This window comes from Vigna umbellata, chromosome 1 (assembly GCF_029865625.1).
Source record: "Vigna umbellata cultivar VRB3 chromosome 1, Vumbellata_1.0, whole genome shotgun sequence".
NCBI lineage: Eukaryota > Viridiplantae > Streptophyta > Magnoliopsida > Fabales > Fabaceae > Vigna > Vigna umbellata.
The window spans coordinates 26,132,553-26,150,548 of NC_142165.1; the positions used below are offsets into that span (position 1 = coordinate 26,132,553).

Consider the following 17,996-nt stretch of genomic DNA (forward strand, 5'->3'; position numbering starts at 1 on the left):
TAATGTTATCCAGCCTGAGCTTTCCATTTGGTGTTGAGTTACTGAGAGTGACCACCAATGTGTCCCAACTCTCCGGTAGAGAACTAAGGAGTAGAAGAGCTTGTAACTCGTCATCTATCTTCATATCTGCCTTCATTAATTGGTTCACAATACCTTTGAAGGTGTTGAGATGCTCGATCATATTCTGGTCGTCAGAATACTCCAACTTTACGAGTCGTCTGACAAGGTGAGCTTTATTTCTCGGAGTCTTCTTTTGAATCATAGATTCAAGCTTTGTCCATAAATCATACGCATCGGTATAAGTCGATACATACTCAAACAAGCTTTTGTTGATGTATTTCTGAATCATAGCCACTGTTTTACGATTCAGAATCTCCCAATCTTTTTCGGTCTTCCCTTCTGGAATTTCCGGATTTGTGATCGGCTCATACAAATCCTTGTAGTATAGGTGATCTTCCATCATCGACTTCCAGTAGGAGTAATTATCTGCAGTTAGCTTGAACATGTCTCCTTCCATCTTGAGTTTCACAGGATTCTGACTTTTTCGAACTGGTAGCTCTGATACCACTGTTGGGAAACAGCGGTATTTGTTCCCTCCTCTGCTAACCCAAAATGGGCACTATGCGGAAGCGTAAAAATAAAAGTGTATTCGTAGGGAAAAATAACACTGGAAATTTTAACGTGGAAAATCCTCTCAGAAAAAACCACGGGACCTAGTCCAGAAAATTATCTCCACTATGAAAGTAGGATTACAGTGTTTCTCTCACTCTCTGAGGATCTCTCAATAAATCTCACCCTCTCGAATGGTATACAAAAAAACTCTCTTTTGCACACTCACAGTTTCTACTACACTGTAATCCTACTTTTTCCTCTCGGCTTTCTACCCGTGGCTTTCTACCCGTGGCTTTCTCTCTTTTTCCTCTTGAATTCTTTCTTCACCGTTTGATTCTTGGTGAGTTGTGTTTTGCTGCACATTTTGCATTCATTTTATAACGAATGAAGGAAGAAAGGACAAGAAACATGGTTGGTGCATTGGAGCAATTTAAGGAGCTTTAATGAAGGTGGAAGACATTCTTACTCAATATATGGTATATGAAAACATTGACCCTTCTTTTCAGCACGTGGATGGGTTCCATTTTTGTTTTTATCCACCAGTGTTAAGCACAACAAATGAAGACAAACTACTGCTGTCATCTTTATTTCCTTGAGAAACATACAAATCCAACATTAGCTACATATATTAATTAGTCTGCATCGCACAAGCTACACTTAAATCTCATAAATTACAAAACCAACAAGGGAAGCATTATTGGCTTTTATTTCGTAGTGCCGTATTCAATCACTGTGGGATCTTATTGAGCTTACAGTAAGCATAATCCTTGTATTTCTTAGTCTTGTATTTTGGAGGATTGTCTTGGTTAACCAACTTTGGGTGAGGACCAACCTCACGTTCTGCTTTGGGCTCTATGAACACTGGCCATGACATTCTTGTCTTGTCTTTGTTCACTGTAGTTCTGTGGAAAACTGCCTTATATTTTCCATTGCTCAGGATCTATACCACCATGAAACAAAGTAAATATACATCACAATTTTGTGATGGAAATAAAGTGAAAAGAGAAGATATTTTGATTGACAGAAAATGCTTATGAAAGGATTAAATTTACCTCCATTTGGTCACCAACGTGAATGACGAGGGCATTGGGAACATACTTAACATCGTACCATCGACCATCCCTAGAAGCTTGGAGGCCCTGCACCTCGTTGGGTACGAGAATGGTGAGGTAGGACATGTCTGTGTGTGGTGGCACACCCAAAACAAGATCAGGACAAGGACAAGGTGGGTAATAGTTGATCTTCAAAAGGTAATGCATTTCTTCTTCATTTGCCACTTCCTTTAGCTCATCTTCTTCCAGCCCCAACCCTTTTGACATACTTTTGAATAATTTGTCCACCACCCCACGTAGGTACTTGCAGTATTCCTCGTTCACTTCCCTGGAAAATCAAATTCACCATTTTCTTTTTCAGTATAGTTTCTACTCAATCACAGGAACAATGATTCAACATTTTTTTTACTGTGAGAAGTCACTAATAGAAAACTTTACGTCGTAATTTAAAAAATATATTGAGACAGTAGACTTAAAATTTATAGATTTAGGATGATTTGTCACGAGTTTTTATGATTTTTGAATTGAAGTTAGTATAAATTCCGACGACTTCTTCATAAAAATTTTTAAAAAACGAAGACCTCATGATTCTTAAAGACTTATTTGTAAATATAAGAGTGGTGACCATTTTTAATTTATAGATTAACCTCGATTATTACTGAAAAAACATTTTATATATTGAAAGTTTTAATTACTTTGGATAACTTTAGTCAAACATATTTATAAAAAAGTCGAATTGAATAACGAAGATTTCACATTTTCATAATTTTATAAATAAGTTATAAAAACTTATTACATCTTCAATTGGAAAGTTAGGAAGGCTAACAAAGATTTATTCTAAATTTGTAAAGTTTAAGTCAAGGGTCCTTTTTTTTTTTTAAATTACAAAGTAAACTATGGCCTTTTTCAAAATGTTTCATAATACTATTATATTTAGTTACTCTCTTTTGATTTCTGATTTTATTTTAATCAATTAATTATTATTCAATTATATTTGAGTTGTGGTGAGAAAAAAAAAGATTTGGATATTTATTTGCAGTAGCCAAATGGAGATTCTAAAATTGTATAATAAATAGTAATGAAATAAAAGAAATGTGATTTGTTTAGGATAATTTGGCCAAAGAGTTGGGCATTAATGAGATCATGAGATAAGTGTTTTCCAATTAGAGAAAAAGGCTCATTATTGTAACATTAAACTTACAAATAAGGGTAACATGCAACATGCAGCGCGGCCGACAATTTATTTCTCCCATTGAATTTAGAATTACATGTGTACCCAACCTCTCTCCATGAGTTTGCACATGCTATCACACTATCAATCTAAACAAACGTGTTCATGTGTTTCACCACAAGTTAATATGTGACAGAATTTTTTTGCAGTTAGTGTTTTAAAAGTGAACAGATCTACATAGTGTAGAAGAAATTTATGTTTATTAAATTTTATAACAAATAATAACTATTTTAAAATAATATTATTAAATTCTTTTAGTTAATAATATAAAACATTATATAGACTACAAATTATGCTCTTGTTTTAAACCGTCCAAACCAGATCTGTGAGAAACTATTTTCAAACAAAATATATAATAAAATTAGTGGTTCCAATAATAACTATTATGATAAAATTTAATTTAATCCTACAAATTTATAAGAATTATTTACTAAAATTCTTTATTTAAACAACGTGTTATTTTTAGTTTTTTCTATAATAAAAAAATTACATATAAGTAGAATTATTCTTTTACCAAAAAAAAAACAAATTTTTTCTCTTTATTAATATTTGACTTAAATGTTATTATTCTAATGAAAGAAAAAAAAACAAGAATTCATTATACCCAATCTCTTATATTAAATCTTACTACCACCATTATTATTATCATTAAAAAAACCAAAGAAAAAATGTCAATTTCCATATCTTATTAAGAGCATGTCTTTTGTACGAAGAAAATTTAAATTTAGTTATTTAGGTATTTCTATATTTAACTCAAAATTAAAAATCGATTAACAACTCGGCTGCTCATTCATTAACCAGTTGTATAGCTTTATGCTGTCAATTATTATTTTTATAATTTAAATTCCCATATATATGATTTTTAATATCTTTCAGTATTTATAAATTCATAAGGTAAGAGTAATAAAAATTAAAAACAAAATACTATAATAAGATTTAAAAAAATTAGAAATAAAATGTTTAAGAATTAAAATATATCATTTTAAGCATAGAAATGATGAATGAAATTTGTTTGATTATAAAATGTAAATAAATAATTAAACCTTGAAATTTTATGAAAAGAATATATAATAAGTCACAGATACAGAGTATAAAGCATTTGAATAATATAACGTTGAAAACTAACCTGTAAGAAGGGGGATTCTTGGGCCAGAAATGGTAATTGATGGAGGAAGGTGGCCAGAGAATGTGGAACAAATGATCCACCCAACCTTTCTTACCGTTGGTCTCCTTTTGAAGCTTTGTGCCATAACCTTCCAAAGAATGAGAGCCAGCAGGCTTAGCAATTAACTCTTTTTCTTCTTGAGGCAATTCAAAGAACTCTTTCCCCACACTCTGCAACTTCCTTATAACATGGCTAGGAATCTCATGGTTCACAATCTGAAACATGCCCCACTCTCTACTTGCCTCCACGATCTCATCCAACACTTTCTCTTCGTTTGGGTTGCTAAAATCAATTATTGGCACTTCAAGGTTCACCCCTTTCACCGTTGTCATTCCCGGTTGCTCTGTTTCTGCCCTAACAAACATGGCTGGTATTGCACCGTCCTTCTCTTGTGAAGCAATGGTTTGAACCCTCAGCACCTCCATCTTTCTTCCTCTCGTCAAAATTGGACTTGCTTCCTTTCGGTTTATACAACTTAAACCACCACCTAACATTTTACCAAGTCTCATTCATTACCAATAAATGATGCACTTGCCTTTCCCCAAGTGAAACTCTTCCCAGCCCATTACCACACGTTAGTGCTACCAAATATGTTCTCACTCCTATAGTACTATTAATTGTCATGCTTTTTTCCATCCAATAATGAAACCTATCAATTCTATATTACCTAATTAAATTATTTTTTTTAGGTAATTTGTTATGATGTCTCAAAAATATAATTAAAAAAACTGTCATTAATTGTGTGGAAAAAATACTTATTTAACCTACTATATTTTTTTTAGGATAATGACATTTTTATTGTATTTTTTTGACAATTTTTTAATATCATTTATATGTATTGGTCCAAAATTACTTCATAATCAATAATAATAATCATAAATACCAATATGAACCAATCACACACCTAGATGATATTAAAATATTGTGAAAAAGATGTTGTCAAAAGTATTATTATATATTTTTTTAATTTTGGATTTATTATTAGAACAATTTGACTGTAATTTAAGAACCATCTAGAATTTATATTTCATTCTATTTAATTATTATAATCAATATTAACCTCAAAAGTGTAACTTTTTTATTCTACAAGGATAAGTTTGATCAAGGTAGAACTTTTCCTTTTAATTTTTTTTTCTCTTATACCTTCTATCAGTTTCTTAATATATCTTTTATAGTTACTGTACTTAAATGATATACATTATAAAATAAATTAAAAAAATTTCTAATTTAATTTTCATTATTACACGAATTTAATTTTAAATTTTTTGGAGAGGTTGTCTCAACTAAGAGAATGGATTGGATTTTATAAGAAGAGAATGATATGCAATCAGTGTGGTTAAATTTTCAAAGATTTTAGTTTACTTCATGTGATTAATGTGAGTATTTAACATAAATTATTATATTATGAATATTTTAGAAAATTATATTTTTTTCACATCTTTGGAGGAAAATTTTAACGCATAAAATTCATCTTTCTTTTATGTTTTTAACTTTTCACGTTTTCATTCTATATGACCTCTTTGCTTTTAACTTTTTATTATTTTTCGCCCGTGAAAACAAAAAAGATACTTGGAATGATAACATCCACACAAATTTTGTGACTGTTAAATTAAAGACATTTATTTTGTTAGAAATGTAGATAAATGTAGAAATGGGGATGAATGTGGTTGGTTGCAGATCAGGAAGTAGTTGAAATGGACGGTTCTGATGTCACCGTAGTTAGTTTCTGGAACATGGTGATGGGCATGATGACTATACCGACACTACACCCCCTCATGTTACCCACCACCATCTATACTTTCTTCATGCAAATGCAACCAACCACACTGTAGTATTTATAACACTTTTTATTTTATTTTTGCTAGTATTATTTTTAATTTTTAATTATTTTTCAGTTTTATTTAAATATTTCATTGTAAACTGTTTGTTACGAATAATATTTTCATCTTTGATTTATCAATTTTTTTTTAATATTTATTAACTCATAGGATAATTTATTTGAGTTGAAAAAATTAAATTAGAAAAAAAGAAATCATATCTACCTATAAATTGATAATGTACAATCACGTTATATAATAAAAAAATATATTTTAAATACTTATTAAAATATTTTTGTATAAATTTTCATTATGAATATTCAAAATTTATAAATTATTTATAACTTAACTAAAGTTTTAAAATAATTTAGTTAAATGTTAAAATATTTTAAATTAAAACTAATGAAATATGCAAATGTAAGGTTAAATAAAAACATCGCATTGAAATAGAAATAGAACGCAGACTTTATTCGCTTTATAAGATCTCAATTATTATGTCAAAAAATGTGTAAATCATCATGGTCCTTTTTAAGATTTTTTCTCAAAATAAAAAATCAGTCACTCAATGATATTTTTTTAGAAAATTTCCTTTTTAATTTCAATTTCTCTTTCTTTTAATCTCATGATTAAATATGATATATTTTTTCTAAGATCATTAAATTAAAAAGAAAAAAAGAAGAAGAGATGCTCTGTAAAACATATCATATGAGAATATATGGGCTCTCTTACATGATATTATATAAACTATTAAAATCAAAATACTTACCAGTAAATATGATAATATAATCACTCTGATAGTCACTCTTTGTAGGAAGATTTCAGATGGTTTTTCTTTCTTACCCAATACAACAAAATCTTCTCCTTTCAACTGTGTTCTGACATCAAACCTAACTCAGATTTCCACGTTATGGAGGGTTGCATGCTTAATTAATATATACTTACAAATCTTCTTTCACTTACAATTTATTATAATCTCATAACTATAGTACCCTCTTTCTACCAAGGTTTCTTTCATTTTGGTTAAATCATGTTTATTTCCTCTTCGCTAAACCATGCTTCTTTCATTTTGATTTTCTACGATTTTATATTAAGAAGGCCATCTTTTTTACCATTTTACTTAATGACTCTTGCATGGCCCACCATTTCTTGAAATTATGGCATGAAAATTTAATTTAACGCATGAATTTCTCTAATGGTTGAAGAACTGATGGTTTGGAAACTTCTTCTTTGTTAGATTTTAAATAGATCAGTGGTCTACATTAATATATAATAAAATAATATATTTATTTTATAAATGTATATATATAGATTATTATAAATATCTAGAAATTGACATAAATAAAATAATATATTTATTTTATATATATATATATATATTATAAATATCTAGAAATTAATATTTTAAAAGTGATAATAGTTTATAAATAGTGAAATTTGATTATTTTAATATTAAAAGGTTTTAATATAAATAGTTTTGATATAAACAAGTTTTATAATTTTAAATCACATTATTTCTCTAGATTTTCTTTTTTTAGAGCTCTTTATTTTCTCCCTAAGCTTTTTAACCACATCTTCATTTGTTTGAAGATTGAAGATCACCAGAGCAATCTTTAAAGCGAGTCCTCCACTTTCATTTAATTAGTTTCTCAGATAGAGTAAGTTAGTTTTCTACTGCTTCTTTTAGTCTGTTTTGTCTTCCTTTATATGCAAAACTATGTTGCATGTGGGGTTTGAGTATTCTATAAGACTCTTTGATTATTAGTGGTCCTAATAGTGTACCATGATCAAGTTTATGTTGTTTGTAGAAGCAGATTGAGTTTATTGTGCTTTTGGAGCTGTTGTAAGATTTATAGAGTTGTTTAGTCATCTTTTAGATAAGGAAAACTAATTGCTTTGTTTTAAAGTTATAAATGTGATGAATATGGTAAATTGCATGTTTGATTGATGTGAATATGTTCAATTGCTTATTTGGTGTTTGAGTTGTTGAAATCTAAATGTGTTACTGTTTGTGTGTTGTTTTGTTTGTCTGAATTAGTGTTGAGTTGAGGACCTTAAGATTTGATCATTTGATATGCATTCTAACATTGAAAACTATTTTTGAACCAAACACTAAGCAAGGAATACCAATTTAATCATCTAAACAGATATTGTTTTCAAAAAATCATAAATTAGATATTTTGTTTTCTAGTATTGCGCTGAATGGTGACAAGATAGAGATATGTATAGCAAGTATGTTTATATCTTTTTACTTTGACCTTTTTAAGTGTTTTAAACATTTTTTTCAGTTTTCTATGTTTTCTGATGTTTCTTTGTTTACAAGATTAGTTGATATGTTTAGTTTGTAATAGACTTTATTAGTTAGTGGTTTAGTTATTTATTTCGTGATTTATTTTCACATAGGTATTATGTCACGATTTTCTAAAGGAAGAGGATTTCGTGAATGTCTTGCCTTTTACCTAATTGGTTTTTGGTGTACTATCAATTTATCATATATAATTTTTTTTTGTTTTTGAACGTTGAGCATTTAATGTTTGCTCAGAACAACAAAATGTTTTTTGATTTCCTACCGCTAGGTAGCTTTTTGCAATTAAGCTTTTTTCTAAAGATATCAAGTATTGTATAGAGATTTCATCGTTGGACGAAGTATTTTCTAACGCTTATGGTATCGTTTAGTCAAGTAAACGTTTCTTTTGATTTTGTCTCTTTTTAAACAGACAATGTTTAACTTGTTAAAGCTTTCTTTTTGTATCTTCATAACTAAAGTCTTTTAAAGTGTTTTGTCAGCGACATCGTCTCGACTGTTTTGCTTTCGAGAGTTATGTTGAATACCTTATTCAGGTATGATGAGCATTAAGCGTTTTACTTCAACTCTCTTAGACGTTTTAGGCACAATAACATTTAACCATGCGTTTTGATGTTTTAGCCTAGATATTTTCTATTACCTAAGATTCTAAGTGTTTTCCTAAGTTTTTCTATGTTGTGGATTCTAGTCCTAAGTCTTTGTATAGGATTTCTATGTTTGAGGATTTTGATTGTAGATTTTCTATATTGAGAGTTCTGGTTATAAATCTTATGTTTTCTTGTTTATCTTTTCTCCTAAGTTTGTTATCCTCATTTGATTTTTTTGTGGTTTTCTATAATAGACTCTTTCTTATACGATCATCCTCATATTTTCTGTGTTTAGGGTTTTTCCTTTAGCTTTTGTTCTTTATTTCGAGATTTTCATTTGACCTTTCTAGTTTTATAGTTTTCTTAACCTAGCATATCAATTGGGGTATTCTCACCTTGTATTTTTCTTTAGTGTTTTCCTAACTCAAGGTTGGTTTTCTAATTTAGAATATTCTACCTTAGTGTTTGGTGTTTTGTTTCTTATCCAAAGGTTGGTCTCCTAATTTAGAGTTTTTTATCTTAGTATTTGGTGTTTCAGAACTGGGTGGTTTGCTAAGTGTTTTTCTGACTTAGAGTTAGCTTTCCATACATAGAAACTTTTGAATGGTTTGCTTAGAGTTAGTTTTTCATACATAGAGACTTCTTCGTTATTTTTTCATACTTGATCTCTTTCTCAACAACTCGCATGTTCTATGGTATAATAATGTTGCGAAGATTCATAAATATTGATTGTTTTCCTTCCATGGATAATTTAGGATTTTAAAAAAAGGGAAAAAGAAAATATAGTAACAAGAACCGACAATGCATTGTTTTTAATTTATTCACGCTCCTGTTGATAGGAGAAGAAAATAAAGTTTAAATATATTTTAAGTTTCTATAAAAAATAATTTCATCTTAGATTTTAAAAATAAATTGTTTTGTAATCACTCAATATTAAATTTGTTTAAAGTGACGAGAATTCTCTTTCCCGAAATGTATTTATTTTAATATCTTTTTTGAAATGTATTTATATTAATATCTTTTAGAAACATATTTATTTTAATATATTTTAGAAATTTATTTATTTTATTATCTATGTATTTTAAAATATATTTCTTGATCTAAAAATATCATTTTTGTAAATGCACATTCTAAAATATATTTAAAAAAACTTCATTCTAAATCGAGAAATATATTTTAAAACATATATATTTTGAGATATATTAAAAAAATTAAATTTAAAATATATTTTTTGAATTTAATAATATATTTCAGATGTGTGTTTTAAAATGTTATACTTTTTAAATACATTATATATATATATATATATATATATATATATAATTTATAAAATATTTCTACATTTAGAAATATATTTCAAAATATTACTTTAGAATATATTTATGGTATTTATTTTCTAAATACATTTTAAAATACACATTTCAAAATGTATTTCTTAATCCAGAAATACTCTTTTTAGAATGTACATTTGGAAAGGCATTAAAAAATAAAGATGTTGGAACAAATTTTAGTTTTTATGATAATTTTAATAAGATGTGAGTTTGGATTTATAAATTTTAAGGAGATGAGGAAGAAATAAGGGAGATGCATACAGCCCTGATGTAGAACAATGAAGTTTCATTCCTGCACAGGCCAAAAAAAAATTCTTCCAAAAATTTCATTCAACACAAAAAATCTATTCACCTATTAGTTTTATCACATGCCTATACAGAAATTAAAAACAAATAATTTCTTCAAAAAAATAAACAACTATTTTCTAAAACAAGTTAAACCAAATACGTCCTGTCCTATCCTATCCAGTTATAACATAAAAAGCTGTTTTAAGAAACTTTTTTCATAAGCTTTTTTCAAAAGAAAAAATTAAGTAACTTTTGCATTAACCAAAATAACTTGTATACAAGTTAAAAGTAACACTTTTAAAAAATCATACCAAAAACTTGTTAACTTGATATAAATTAATAGAAAATTCAATTTCAATTTTTTATAAGTATTTTAAAAAAAATCGTCCAAACAAGTCTCGTTTACTTAAAAAAATTGTGAAAACCATGTGCATTGTTTTACGAACAAAAACAAAAGTATAACACCTTCGAGCCATAACCAAGCTCAGAGCTGAAGAAAAGTTATGCAGTGGTACATATGTTACTAGTCATTGGTCATATGAAAATATTAACATTCAACAATAAAGTACAATATTGTTATTTCGGCCTATGCCCACATATAAAGCTTGAAACTCTTATCAATGCTTACATGGCACACCAGTTCAACATCTGATACGAACCGTAAAATGCATGGCATATATTCACAAAATGGATCTCTAACAGTTAACCACAGCAGGAGCCACAGGCAGGAAGTGAATCTGGAAGTAAAATGGAATAAAAGCAACCCCCAACACAGAAGAAATCATTAGCAAACGAAAACTACAGAGGAAAATTAAATATCTAATAGATAAAGATTAAAAGCAATGTAGACAACAAAAAACTTACTATGATCACGTCCCCTTATACTATCTAGACCACGGACGTTGTCAAGACCCCCACGAGGAGGGCCTCGTGGACCACCACCATATGGTCCGCCACCGCCACCACCACCAGGACCTCCTCCAGGAGAACCACCATCCCATTTTTTACCAACAGCACCTTTTCTATAGTTATCTGATTTTTCCATCTAAAGAGGGAAACATCATGAGCACGCGAGAATTGTACACAATAACCACATATTCCTTAAATTTCTTTTCTGTAAATCAAGAAACATGTAAAAGTTACCGAGAACATTGTTGTAAAAAACACGCCAATAATATTAATAATGGCCCAGAAAAAATCTGTGATTGTCTTAAGCCGCCATATTGACCGCTTTGATTTGACAACACCTGCACAAAATGCATCAAGCTCCCATAATGAATCGATATGAAGACATATAATCATTTCAGTGTAAAGAAAGAAATTCTCTTAAGTCCCGAATTGAAAATAACTTACAATTAAATAAAAGGCAAAACTATTCAAATAAAATCAACACGTACACCTCCTCAACTTCTGAAAGTTGAAGTGTATAAGTTGATTTTAGATTATATAAATGCACTTCATTTTAATTACGTGGTTCTTTGCTCTAAAAGTGTTCAATTATCCAAATAGGGCCTACAACAGATTTCTTTTTTATCCATCACACAAACCAAAAGACTGTCTACGCATTAAAAAGCAGTACAATAATATTCCAGACATTTAGTTTTAAAGGAACCAGAGAAGAGCTAGTAGCCTTAAGTAATGTCAGTCCAGAGCTTATTTTGGGATGCTACCCTTAAAAGAAAAAGTAAAACCAAAAGAATTTTGAGAAAAAAAAATACTTCAAAAAATTTTAATGAAATTTTTTTAATATGATCTTTTAGAGAAGCCAGTTTTAGAAGTTTTTGGATTCTACTCCTACTTTTCGATCCATCGCACAAGCCAAAAAGTCTGTCTACGCATTAAAAAGCAGTACAACAAAATTCCAGATATTTAGTTTTAAAGGAACCACATCATAGCAGGTAGCCTTAATGTTAGTCCAGAGGTTATTTCGGGTTGTTTCCCTTAAAATAAGTTAGACAAAGTTTACTGTAACAACATTTCACTAGGAATTTTGCCCATAACTTTACCATCCAATTTCTATTTATCAAGTTGACCAATAACTTCAACTACAAAGTTGGCCATTCAAAGGAGGTACAATTGCAGTCACAGCCATTTAGGATAATTATGAAAATATCAGAGCAGTCTTTGTATTGTTCTTACTTAATTCTTCCCTTTCCAGCAGCATTGCAGTGGAGAAAACCAAAACGAGAAAGGGAGGAATGAAAACTAAAATAAAAACAGAGGTAAAATGAAGATCTGCAAGCAAGAAATGGGAAAGGGAGAAATATCAAAATCTTTTAGTTCTACCCTTGAATATATGTACCCGGTGCAAAAGAAAAGGACTGCGTGTACCTCGTCTGTATAACTCATATATTTACCTCAAATCTCAATGTATAAAAATAGTTCATTAATTGGATAACACATATTTTGCAAAAAAACATAACATAATTCTCAAGAAAATAGAATTTAAACCTAACTCAATCTCACAAACATGCTTGAAATTTGCACCTACCAATATATTATAGTGTTATATATTATTGCAATTTGAACTTCTCTTTAGTCAATGTGAACTCTTCAAGGCACCTCTTCACATTGAATATTGTACATCTCAAGCATAGGACTAAAGGGAACAGATAATGGATAATACAATAGGCCTAACAAAAGCTTGACAAAGATAAGCTCTGAATGGCTATGATATCATTTTAAGCAGGTGGGATTTAAGCCTACCTGAACCTCAAAAATTCACTTAATAAGGTAAAATTTGCACATATCTATATATTATGATTTGAGCTTATCTCTAGTCAATATGAGCTCTTCAACAATAATTATGCCATTTAGAATTACAGCACATCTCCATAATTTTATCCAACAAAATTTCTAAATAACAAATATATAAAAGAATGAGAAGATGCACAACTATGTAATTGGAAAAAAAGAAGCTCATGATTCACCAATGCCCCTGAAACAGATCCAAGAAATTGATCCAAATTGAAATGACACTACCTTGATTTACCAGCAATAACACCAAAGAACCTCCTCTAAATTGTAAATGGTAGTAACCATTATTCACTCCAGCAACTCCACTAATTAGTCTTCACTTTTATTATAAAAGCCACCTCAGTAACAGATACTATATCAGCATTGCTAACATTACTAGTTACATTGGAGCTAAAGTCACAGAAAATAAGAAAATGAAAAACACTGCTCACAATCCCTCATGGGATAGTTGAGCGCCATCAGCACTTCAGAGCAGGATTAACCTATTCTCTACACATCACAAATGATTAGTAGATTCCTGTTATACTTGTTTGTTTCAGCAATTTAGTTCCTTATGATCAACCATTCTATACAAAACTAAGTGTGTTCATACCCGACAGTATTATTACTACGCCACCATCAATGGAAGGTGATACTGTTTGTGTACTTTATAAGAGTTTAATCAACAAGGACTCAGGTGTGAAACTAAAGGGTATTTCCAGAGATGAATTTGAGAGGGTGGTCTTCCTGAGCAGATATTTAATTTTATCGACTATATAAGGATATCTTTCAAAGTTCTAACATTATAGATGAATATTCAATCAATACTGTTCGAGACTCGAGAACAACAACAACAACAATAATAATAATAATAATAATAATAATAATAATAATAATAATAATAATAATAATATTATTATTATTATTATTATTATTATGTTGCTCAATAACCTAAAAACTGGAAAATCAGGGAACTACGGGATAAACACGTTTAATGTTCAATCAGAAAAAAAAAAAAAGGTAAGATATAATATTGTCAGCAACCATCGAGAGTAAGGAATTCCCAGATTTCAGAATTCGGAAGCTTGTTTCAAAAATTAAAAAAGAAAAGATCGGAACTAGAAGAATAGATTATAGGTTCCACAAATCCAAATGCCACCAATGAATCAGAAATTGAATATAAACGGTAGTAGGGAAATAAAAAATAAATCAGAAAAGGAAATTGATGTGGATAAGAATTGAGAAGAGGAAGGTACCTCGCTCAACGTAAGCCATGGAGAATATCGATGCAAGTGAACGGAAAAGGGGAATTGGGTTTCAATTTGTTCTTACCTTCGTATTATCGTTATATGTTATATATAACCATGTCAAATTCAACTCTCTCTAGACTCGGAGTCAATTCTAGCCCCTACGCGTTTTATCGTACGTGTCGTGTTTTCATTGGTTAGCGATCAAAATAGGTGCAATTTGTATTGGGACGGGCCGGGCACAACGTGTGTCAGCAGGCTGGCCCAACGATTGTCTGCCAACCGAGAGTTGCTCCCTCCACCTCCACTCAATACTCCCTGCACCTCTCCATGACAAATTTGTCCCGCAATAAATTTTCATCAACATTAATTTGTTTCATTAATTACTGTCCATGCACTCCCACACCACGAACCTGCACACGAAAATCATTTATCTGTTTCTTCTTCTTCTTGGCGAGATTGTGGTGGTGGTGTGAGTCTCTGTGTCATATGAGATTGTGGTGGTGGTGTGAGTCGGTGTGGTGGTGGGATGTGAAGGTGGAACGTTGCAAGTGGTGCAAGGAATCGCGGTGGTGAGAGCTCGAGTTTGTGGTGGTGCTTATCGGAGCAGCAGAGGGAGCTTCGTATCAGGTACGCGAAAAGAGTTATGTTAATCCTTCAACGGATGTGATGATCCGTCGACGGATATCAACATCCGCTGAAGGAGTAACGGATGTCAACATCCATTCTCCCTTCAACGGATGTTGATATCCGTCGACGGATCATCACATCCGTTGAAAGATTGCATAACATTTAATTATTTTAGTTTTTGTTTATTATTGTAGATTATTTAATAATTTTAATACATCCGTAGAAGTGTTTTAAGTGTTTTTTTTATTTTAGTATTTTTTATTTTGTATTTTATTTGTTTAGTCAATATCTGAATTTTTTAATTTATTTTTATATATTTAATAATGTTATAAATATTTAAGTGAAACTGAAACGAATGTCAACATATCCGTTGACGGATATGCCATATTCGTGAGAGTAATTTAGTATTTAGGTTTTTTAAAATAAATTTGATAATGAAACGGATATGCCACATCCGTTGAAGGTGTGGGTTTTTTTATATTAAGTTATTGTAATTGAATATAATTTATAGATTCTTTAAAATTTAATGTTTTTTATAATATTTTGTGTAATTAAATGTAAAATAATTTAATTTTATTTAATGAAATAATTATTATTAATTTAATAAAATAATTATTAATTGAATGAAATATAGTTAAGGTGTACAAGTATAAGTTGAATGTATAATATGTAGATAAATATTTTTTTATGTGTTTATATGAATGTTGTTTATACTTATTTGATTAATTATTAATTATGTTAATGATAATAATTATAATTGTATAGGTGATTATTATCTAAAGTGGATAAATATCTTTGTATGGATTCTCAAATTGATTCTAGTTTTATATCCGATTTCTCTTCGTTCATCAACGAAGTTGTAGAGAGAGATTTGACAAATAAATTTACCATAAATGAAATATTTCGTTCTCGGGAGCAGTTAATTGAATGGGTAAGAGGGATTGCTTATGATTTAGGGTTTGTTGTTGTAATAGTGAGATCTGACATAGCTACTGGTGTGCGGGCAAGAAAAACTTTCGTCATACTTGGATGTGAAAGAGGGGGGAAATATCGGAAATACAAACCCGATGCAGTGGGTAGTGTATACGGCACTCGTAAATGTAAGTGTCTGTTTAGGTTAAAGGGTAAACTATCTCAAGATGGGGACGGATGGGTGCTTAAGGTGATGTGTGGACATCATAACCATGAGTTGGCTAAAACTGTAGTTGGTCACCCTTATGCTGGGAGGTTAAATATATCAAAGCAGTCATTACTCGTTGATATGACAAAGAGTAAAGTTACACCTGCAAATATTTTACTAACCCTGAAAGAAAATAATGATCGAAATGTGACAACGATTAAACAAATCTACAACGCAAGACAAGCGTATAAACGATCATTGAGAGGCTCCAAAACTGAACTACAACAACTTATGATGTTGTTGGACCGGGATAAGTACATTCATTGGAGCAGGTGTGCCGACGATTCAGAGGTTGTTAATGACATCTTTTGGACACATCCAGATGTTGTGAAATTGTTGAACGCATTTAATATTGTATTCTTGATGGATTCAACATATAAAACAAACAAATACAGACTTCCTTTGCTTGAGATTGTTGGCATGACGTCAACCAGGTTAACCTTCTCAGCCGCATTTGCATTTTTGTCAAGTGAAAGGCAAAACAATTTCACTTAGGCTTTGGAAAAACTAAAAGGTATATTTTTGACATCTAAGGGTGAACCTAAAGTAATTGTTAGTGACCGTGACTTGGCTTTGATGAATGTCATTGCAAATGTTTTTCCCGAGTCGTATTAGATATTATGTCGGTTCCACATCTGTAAAAATGTTAAGGCCAAATGCAAAATGTTAGTTGATTCTACTGACGCTTGGGATGTGTTGATGGAGGCATGGGAAAACGTTATGGATTGTGCTGATCAGACCTTGTTTGCTGACTATGTCAATCGTCTTCAATACGCCTGCAGTGCTTGGCCTCTGTTCTTTGAATATGTCAATCACACTTGGATTATTCCATGCAGTACATATTTTGTAAAGGCCTGGATAGACAAAGTAATGCACTTAGGGAACACAACCACAAATAGGTATGTTGTTTTACTTAGTTCTTCTGTAGATAATTTTTGACATTCAATGTTGATGTTCTTCTTTTCTTTCAGAGTTGAATCTGTTCATTGGAGCCTGAAGAAAGTTTTGGGCAATAGTATGGGTGACCTGTGTTCTTGTTGGGATGTTATTCATGACGTCGTTATTCTACAACACAAGAAGATTAAGGCGTCATTTGAATCAAGTCTGTTGTTGACGAGTGACCTTTATAAAGGATACAGATATATACATGTTATTGGACGTGTCTCTCGATATTCGTTGAATCTCATTGCTAAGGAGTTGGAAAGAGTGCAACTGATAGGATTGGATTCCTCTAAGTGTGGATGTGTGTTGAGACGTACATTCGGTCTCCCTTGTGCATGTGAATTAGCACACTATGATCCTGGGTTCATCCCTTTGGGTGAATTCCATATAATGTGGAGAAGATTGAGTTTCTCAAATGTTGAATTAAATGAAACCGAGCCCCTGTTATCCATTAAAGATGAGCTAAAATTGATAGAAGAACGACTCAATGAGGTTGACATTAGAGGTAAAGTCACCATCAAACAGAAGTTAGTTGACATTGTTTGTCCTGCAATGACATCAATGGTCCCTCCACTACATAAAGTGAAGACAAAGGGTGCACAAAAAAGTAAAGCTCAACAAAGAGAAAGGTCTACGACGCGGGAGCCATCATATTTTGAGCATGTTGACGCGTTTCATGCAACATATGAATCATCATCTGTAAGAATACATGCATATGCTGAACAATGGACGAATGCCCCGATGTCCCTCATACGGGTGCCATACAACTCCACTGTATGTAAGTTCATCCAACTGCGACCGAATCTCTGCAAGAGTGGAACTCTGCCTAGGGCTCTGCCACCTAGCGGCACGTGGTGTGCTGTCATCATAAGATGA

General features: G+C 30.9%; 3 protein-coding genes and 1 pseudogene across 3 annotated transcripts; 2 read left to right on the forward strand and 2 right to left on the reverse strand.

Moving 5' to 3' along the window:
• Positions 1 to 1,171: 1,171 nt before the first annotated feature.
• On the reverse strand, positions 1,172 to 4,635 carry FLS1 (flavonol synthase 1). Its single transcript, XM_047291267.2, has 3 exons — positions 4,022 to 4,635; positions 1,665 to 1,992; positions 1,172 to 1,552 (listed from the first exon to the last, which is right to left on the reverse strand). The coding sequence occupies exons 1-3, from the start codon at positions 4,567 to 4,569 to the stop codon at positions 1,340 to 1,342; spliced, it is 1,089 nt and encodes a 362-aa protein (XP_047147223.2). The 5' UTR covers positions 4,570 to 4,635; the 3' UTR covers positions 1,172 to 1,339.
• A 6,241-nt stretch (positions 4,636 to 10,876) lies between these two features.
• Positions 10,877 to 14,533, reverse strand: LOC124819706 (glycine-rich protein). The gene is made up of 4 exons (XM_088102005.1): positions 14,378 to 14,533; positions 11,529 to 11,632; positions 11,250 to 11,430; positions 10,877 to 11,122 (listed from the first exon to the last, which is right to left on the reverse strand). The coding sequence occupies exons 1-4, from the start codon at positions 14,394 to 14,396 to the stop codon at positions 11,088 to 11,090; spliced, it is 339 nt and encodes a 112-aa protein (XP_087958131.1). The 5' UTR covers positions 14,397 to 14,533; the 3' UTR covers positions 10,877 to 11,087.
• A 1,264-nt stretch (positions 14,534 to 15,797) lies between these two features.
• LOC148205018 (protein FAR1-RELATED SEQUENCE 5-like) lies at positions 15,798 to 16,793 on the forward strand (annotated as a pseudogene).
• A 48-nt stretch (positions 16,794 to 16,841) lies between these two features.
• Positions 16,842 to 17,996, forward strand: LOC148205019 (uncharacterized). Its single transcript, XM_088099261.1, has 2 exons — positions 16,842 to 17,077; positions 17,150 to 17,996. Exons 1-2 carry the CDS (start codon positions 16,842 to 16,844, stop codon positions 17,994 to 17,996), a joined length of 1,083 nt encoding a protein of 360 aa, XP_087955387.1.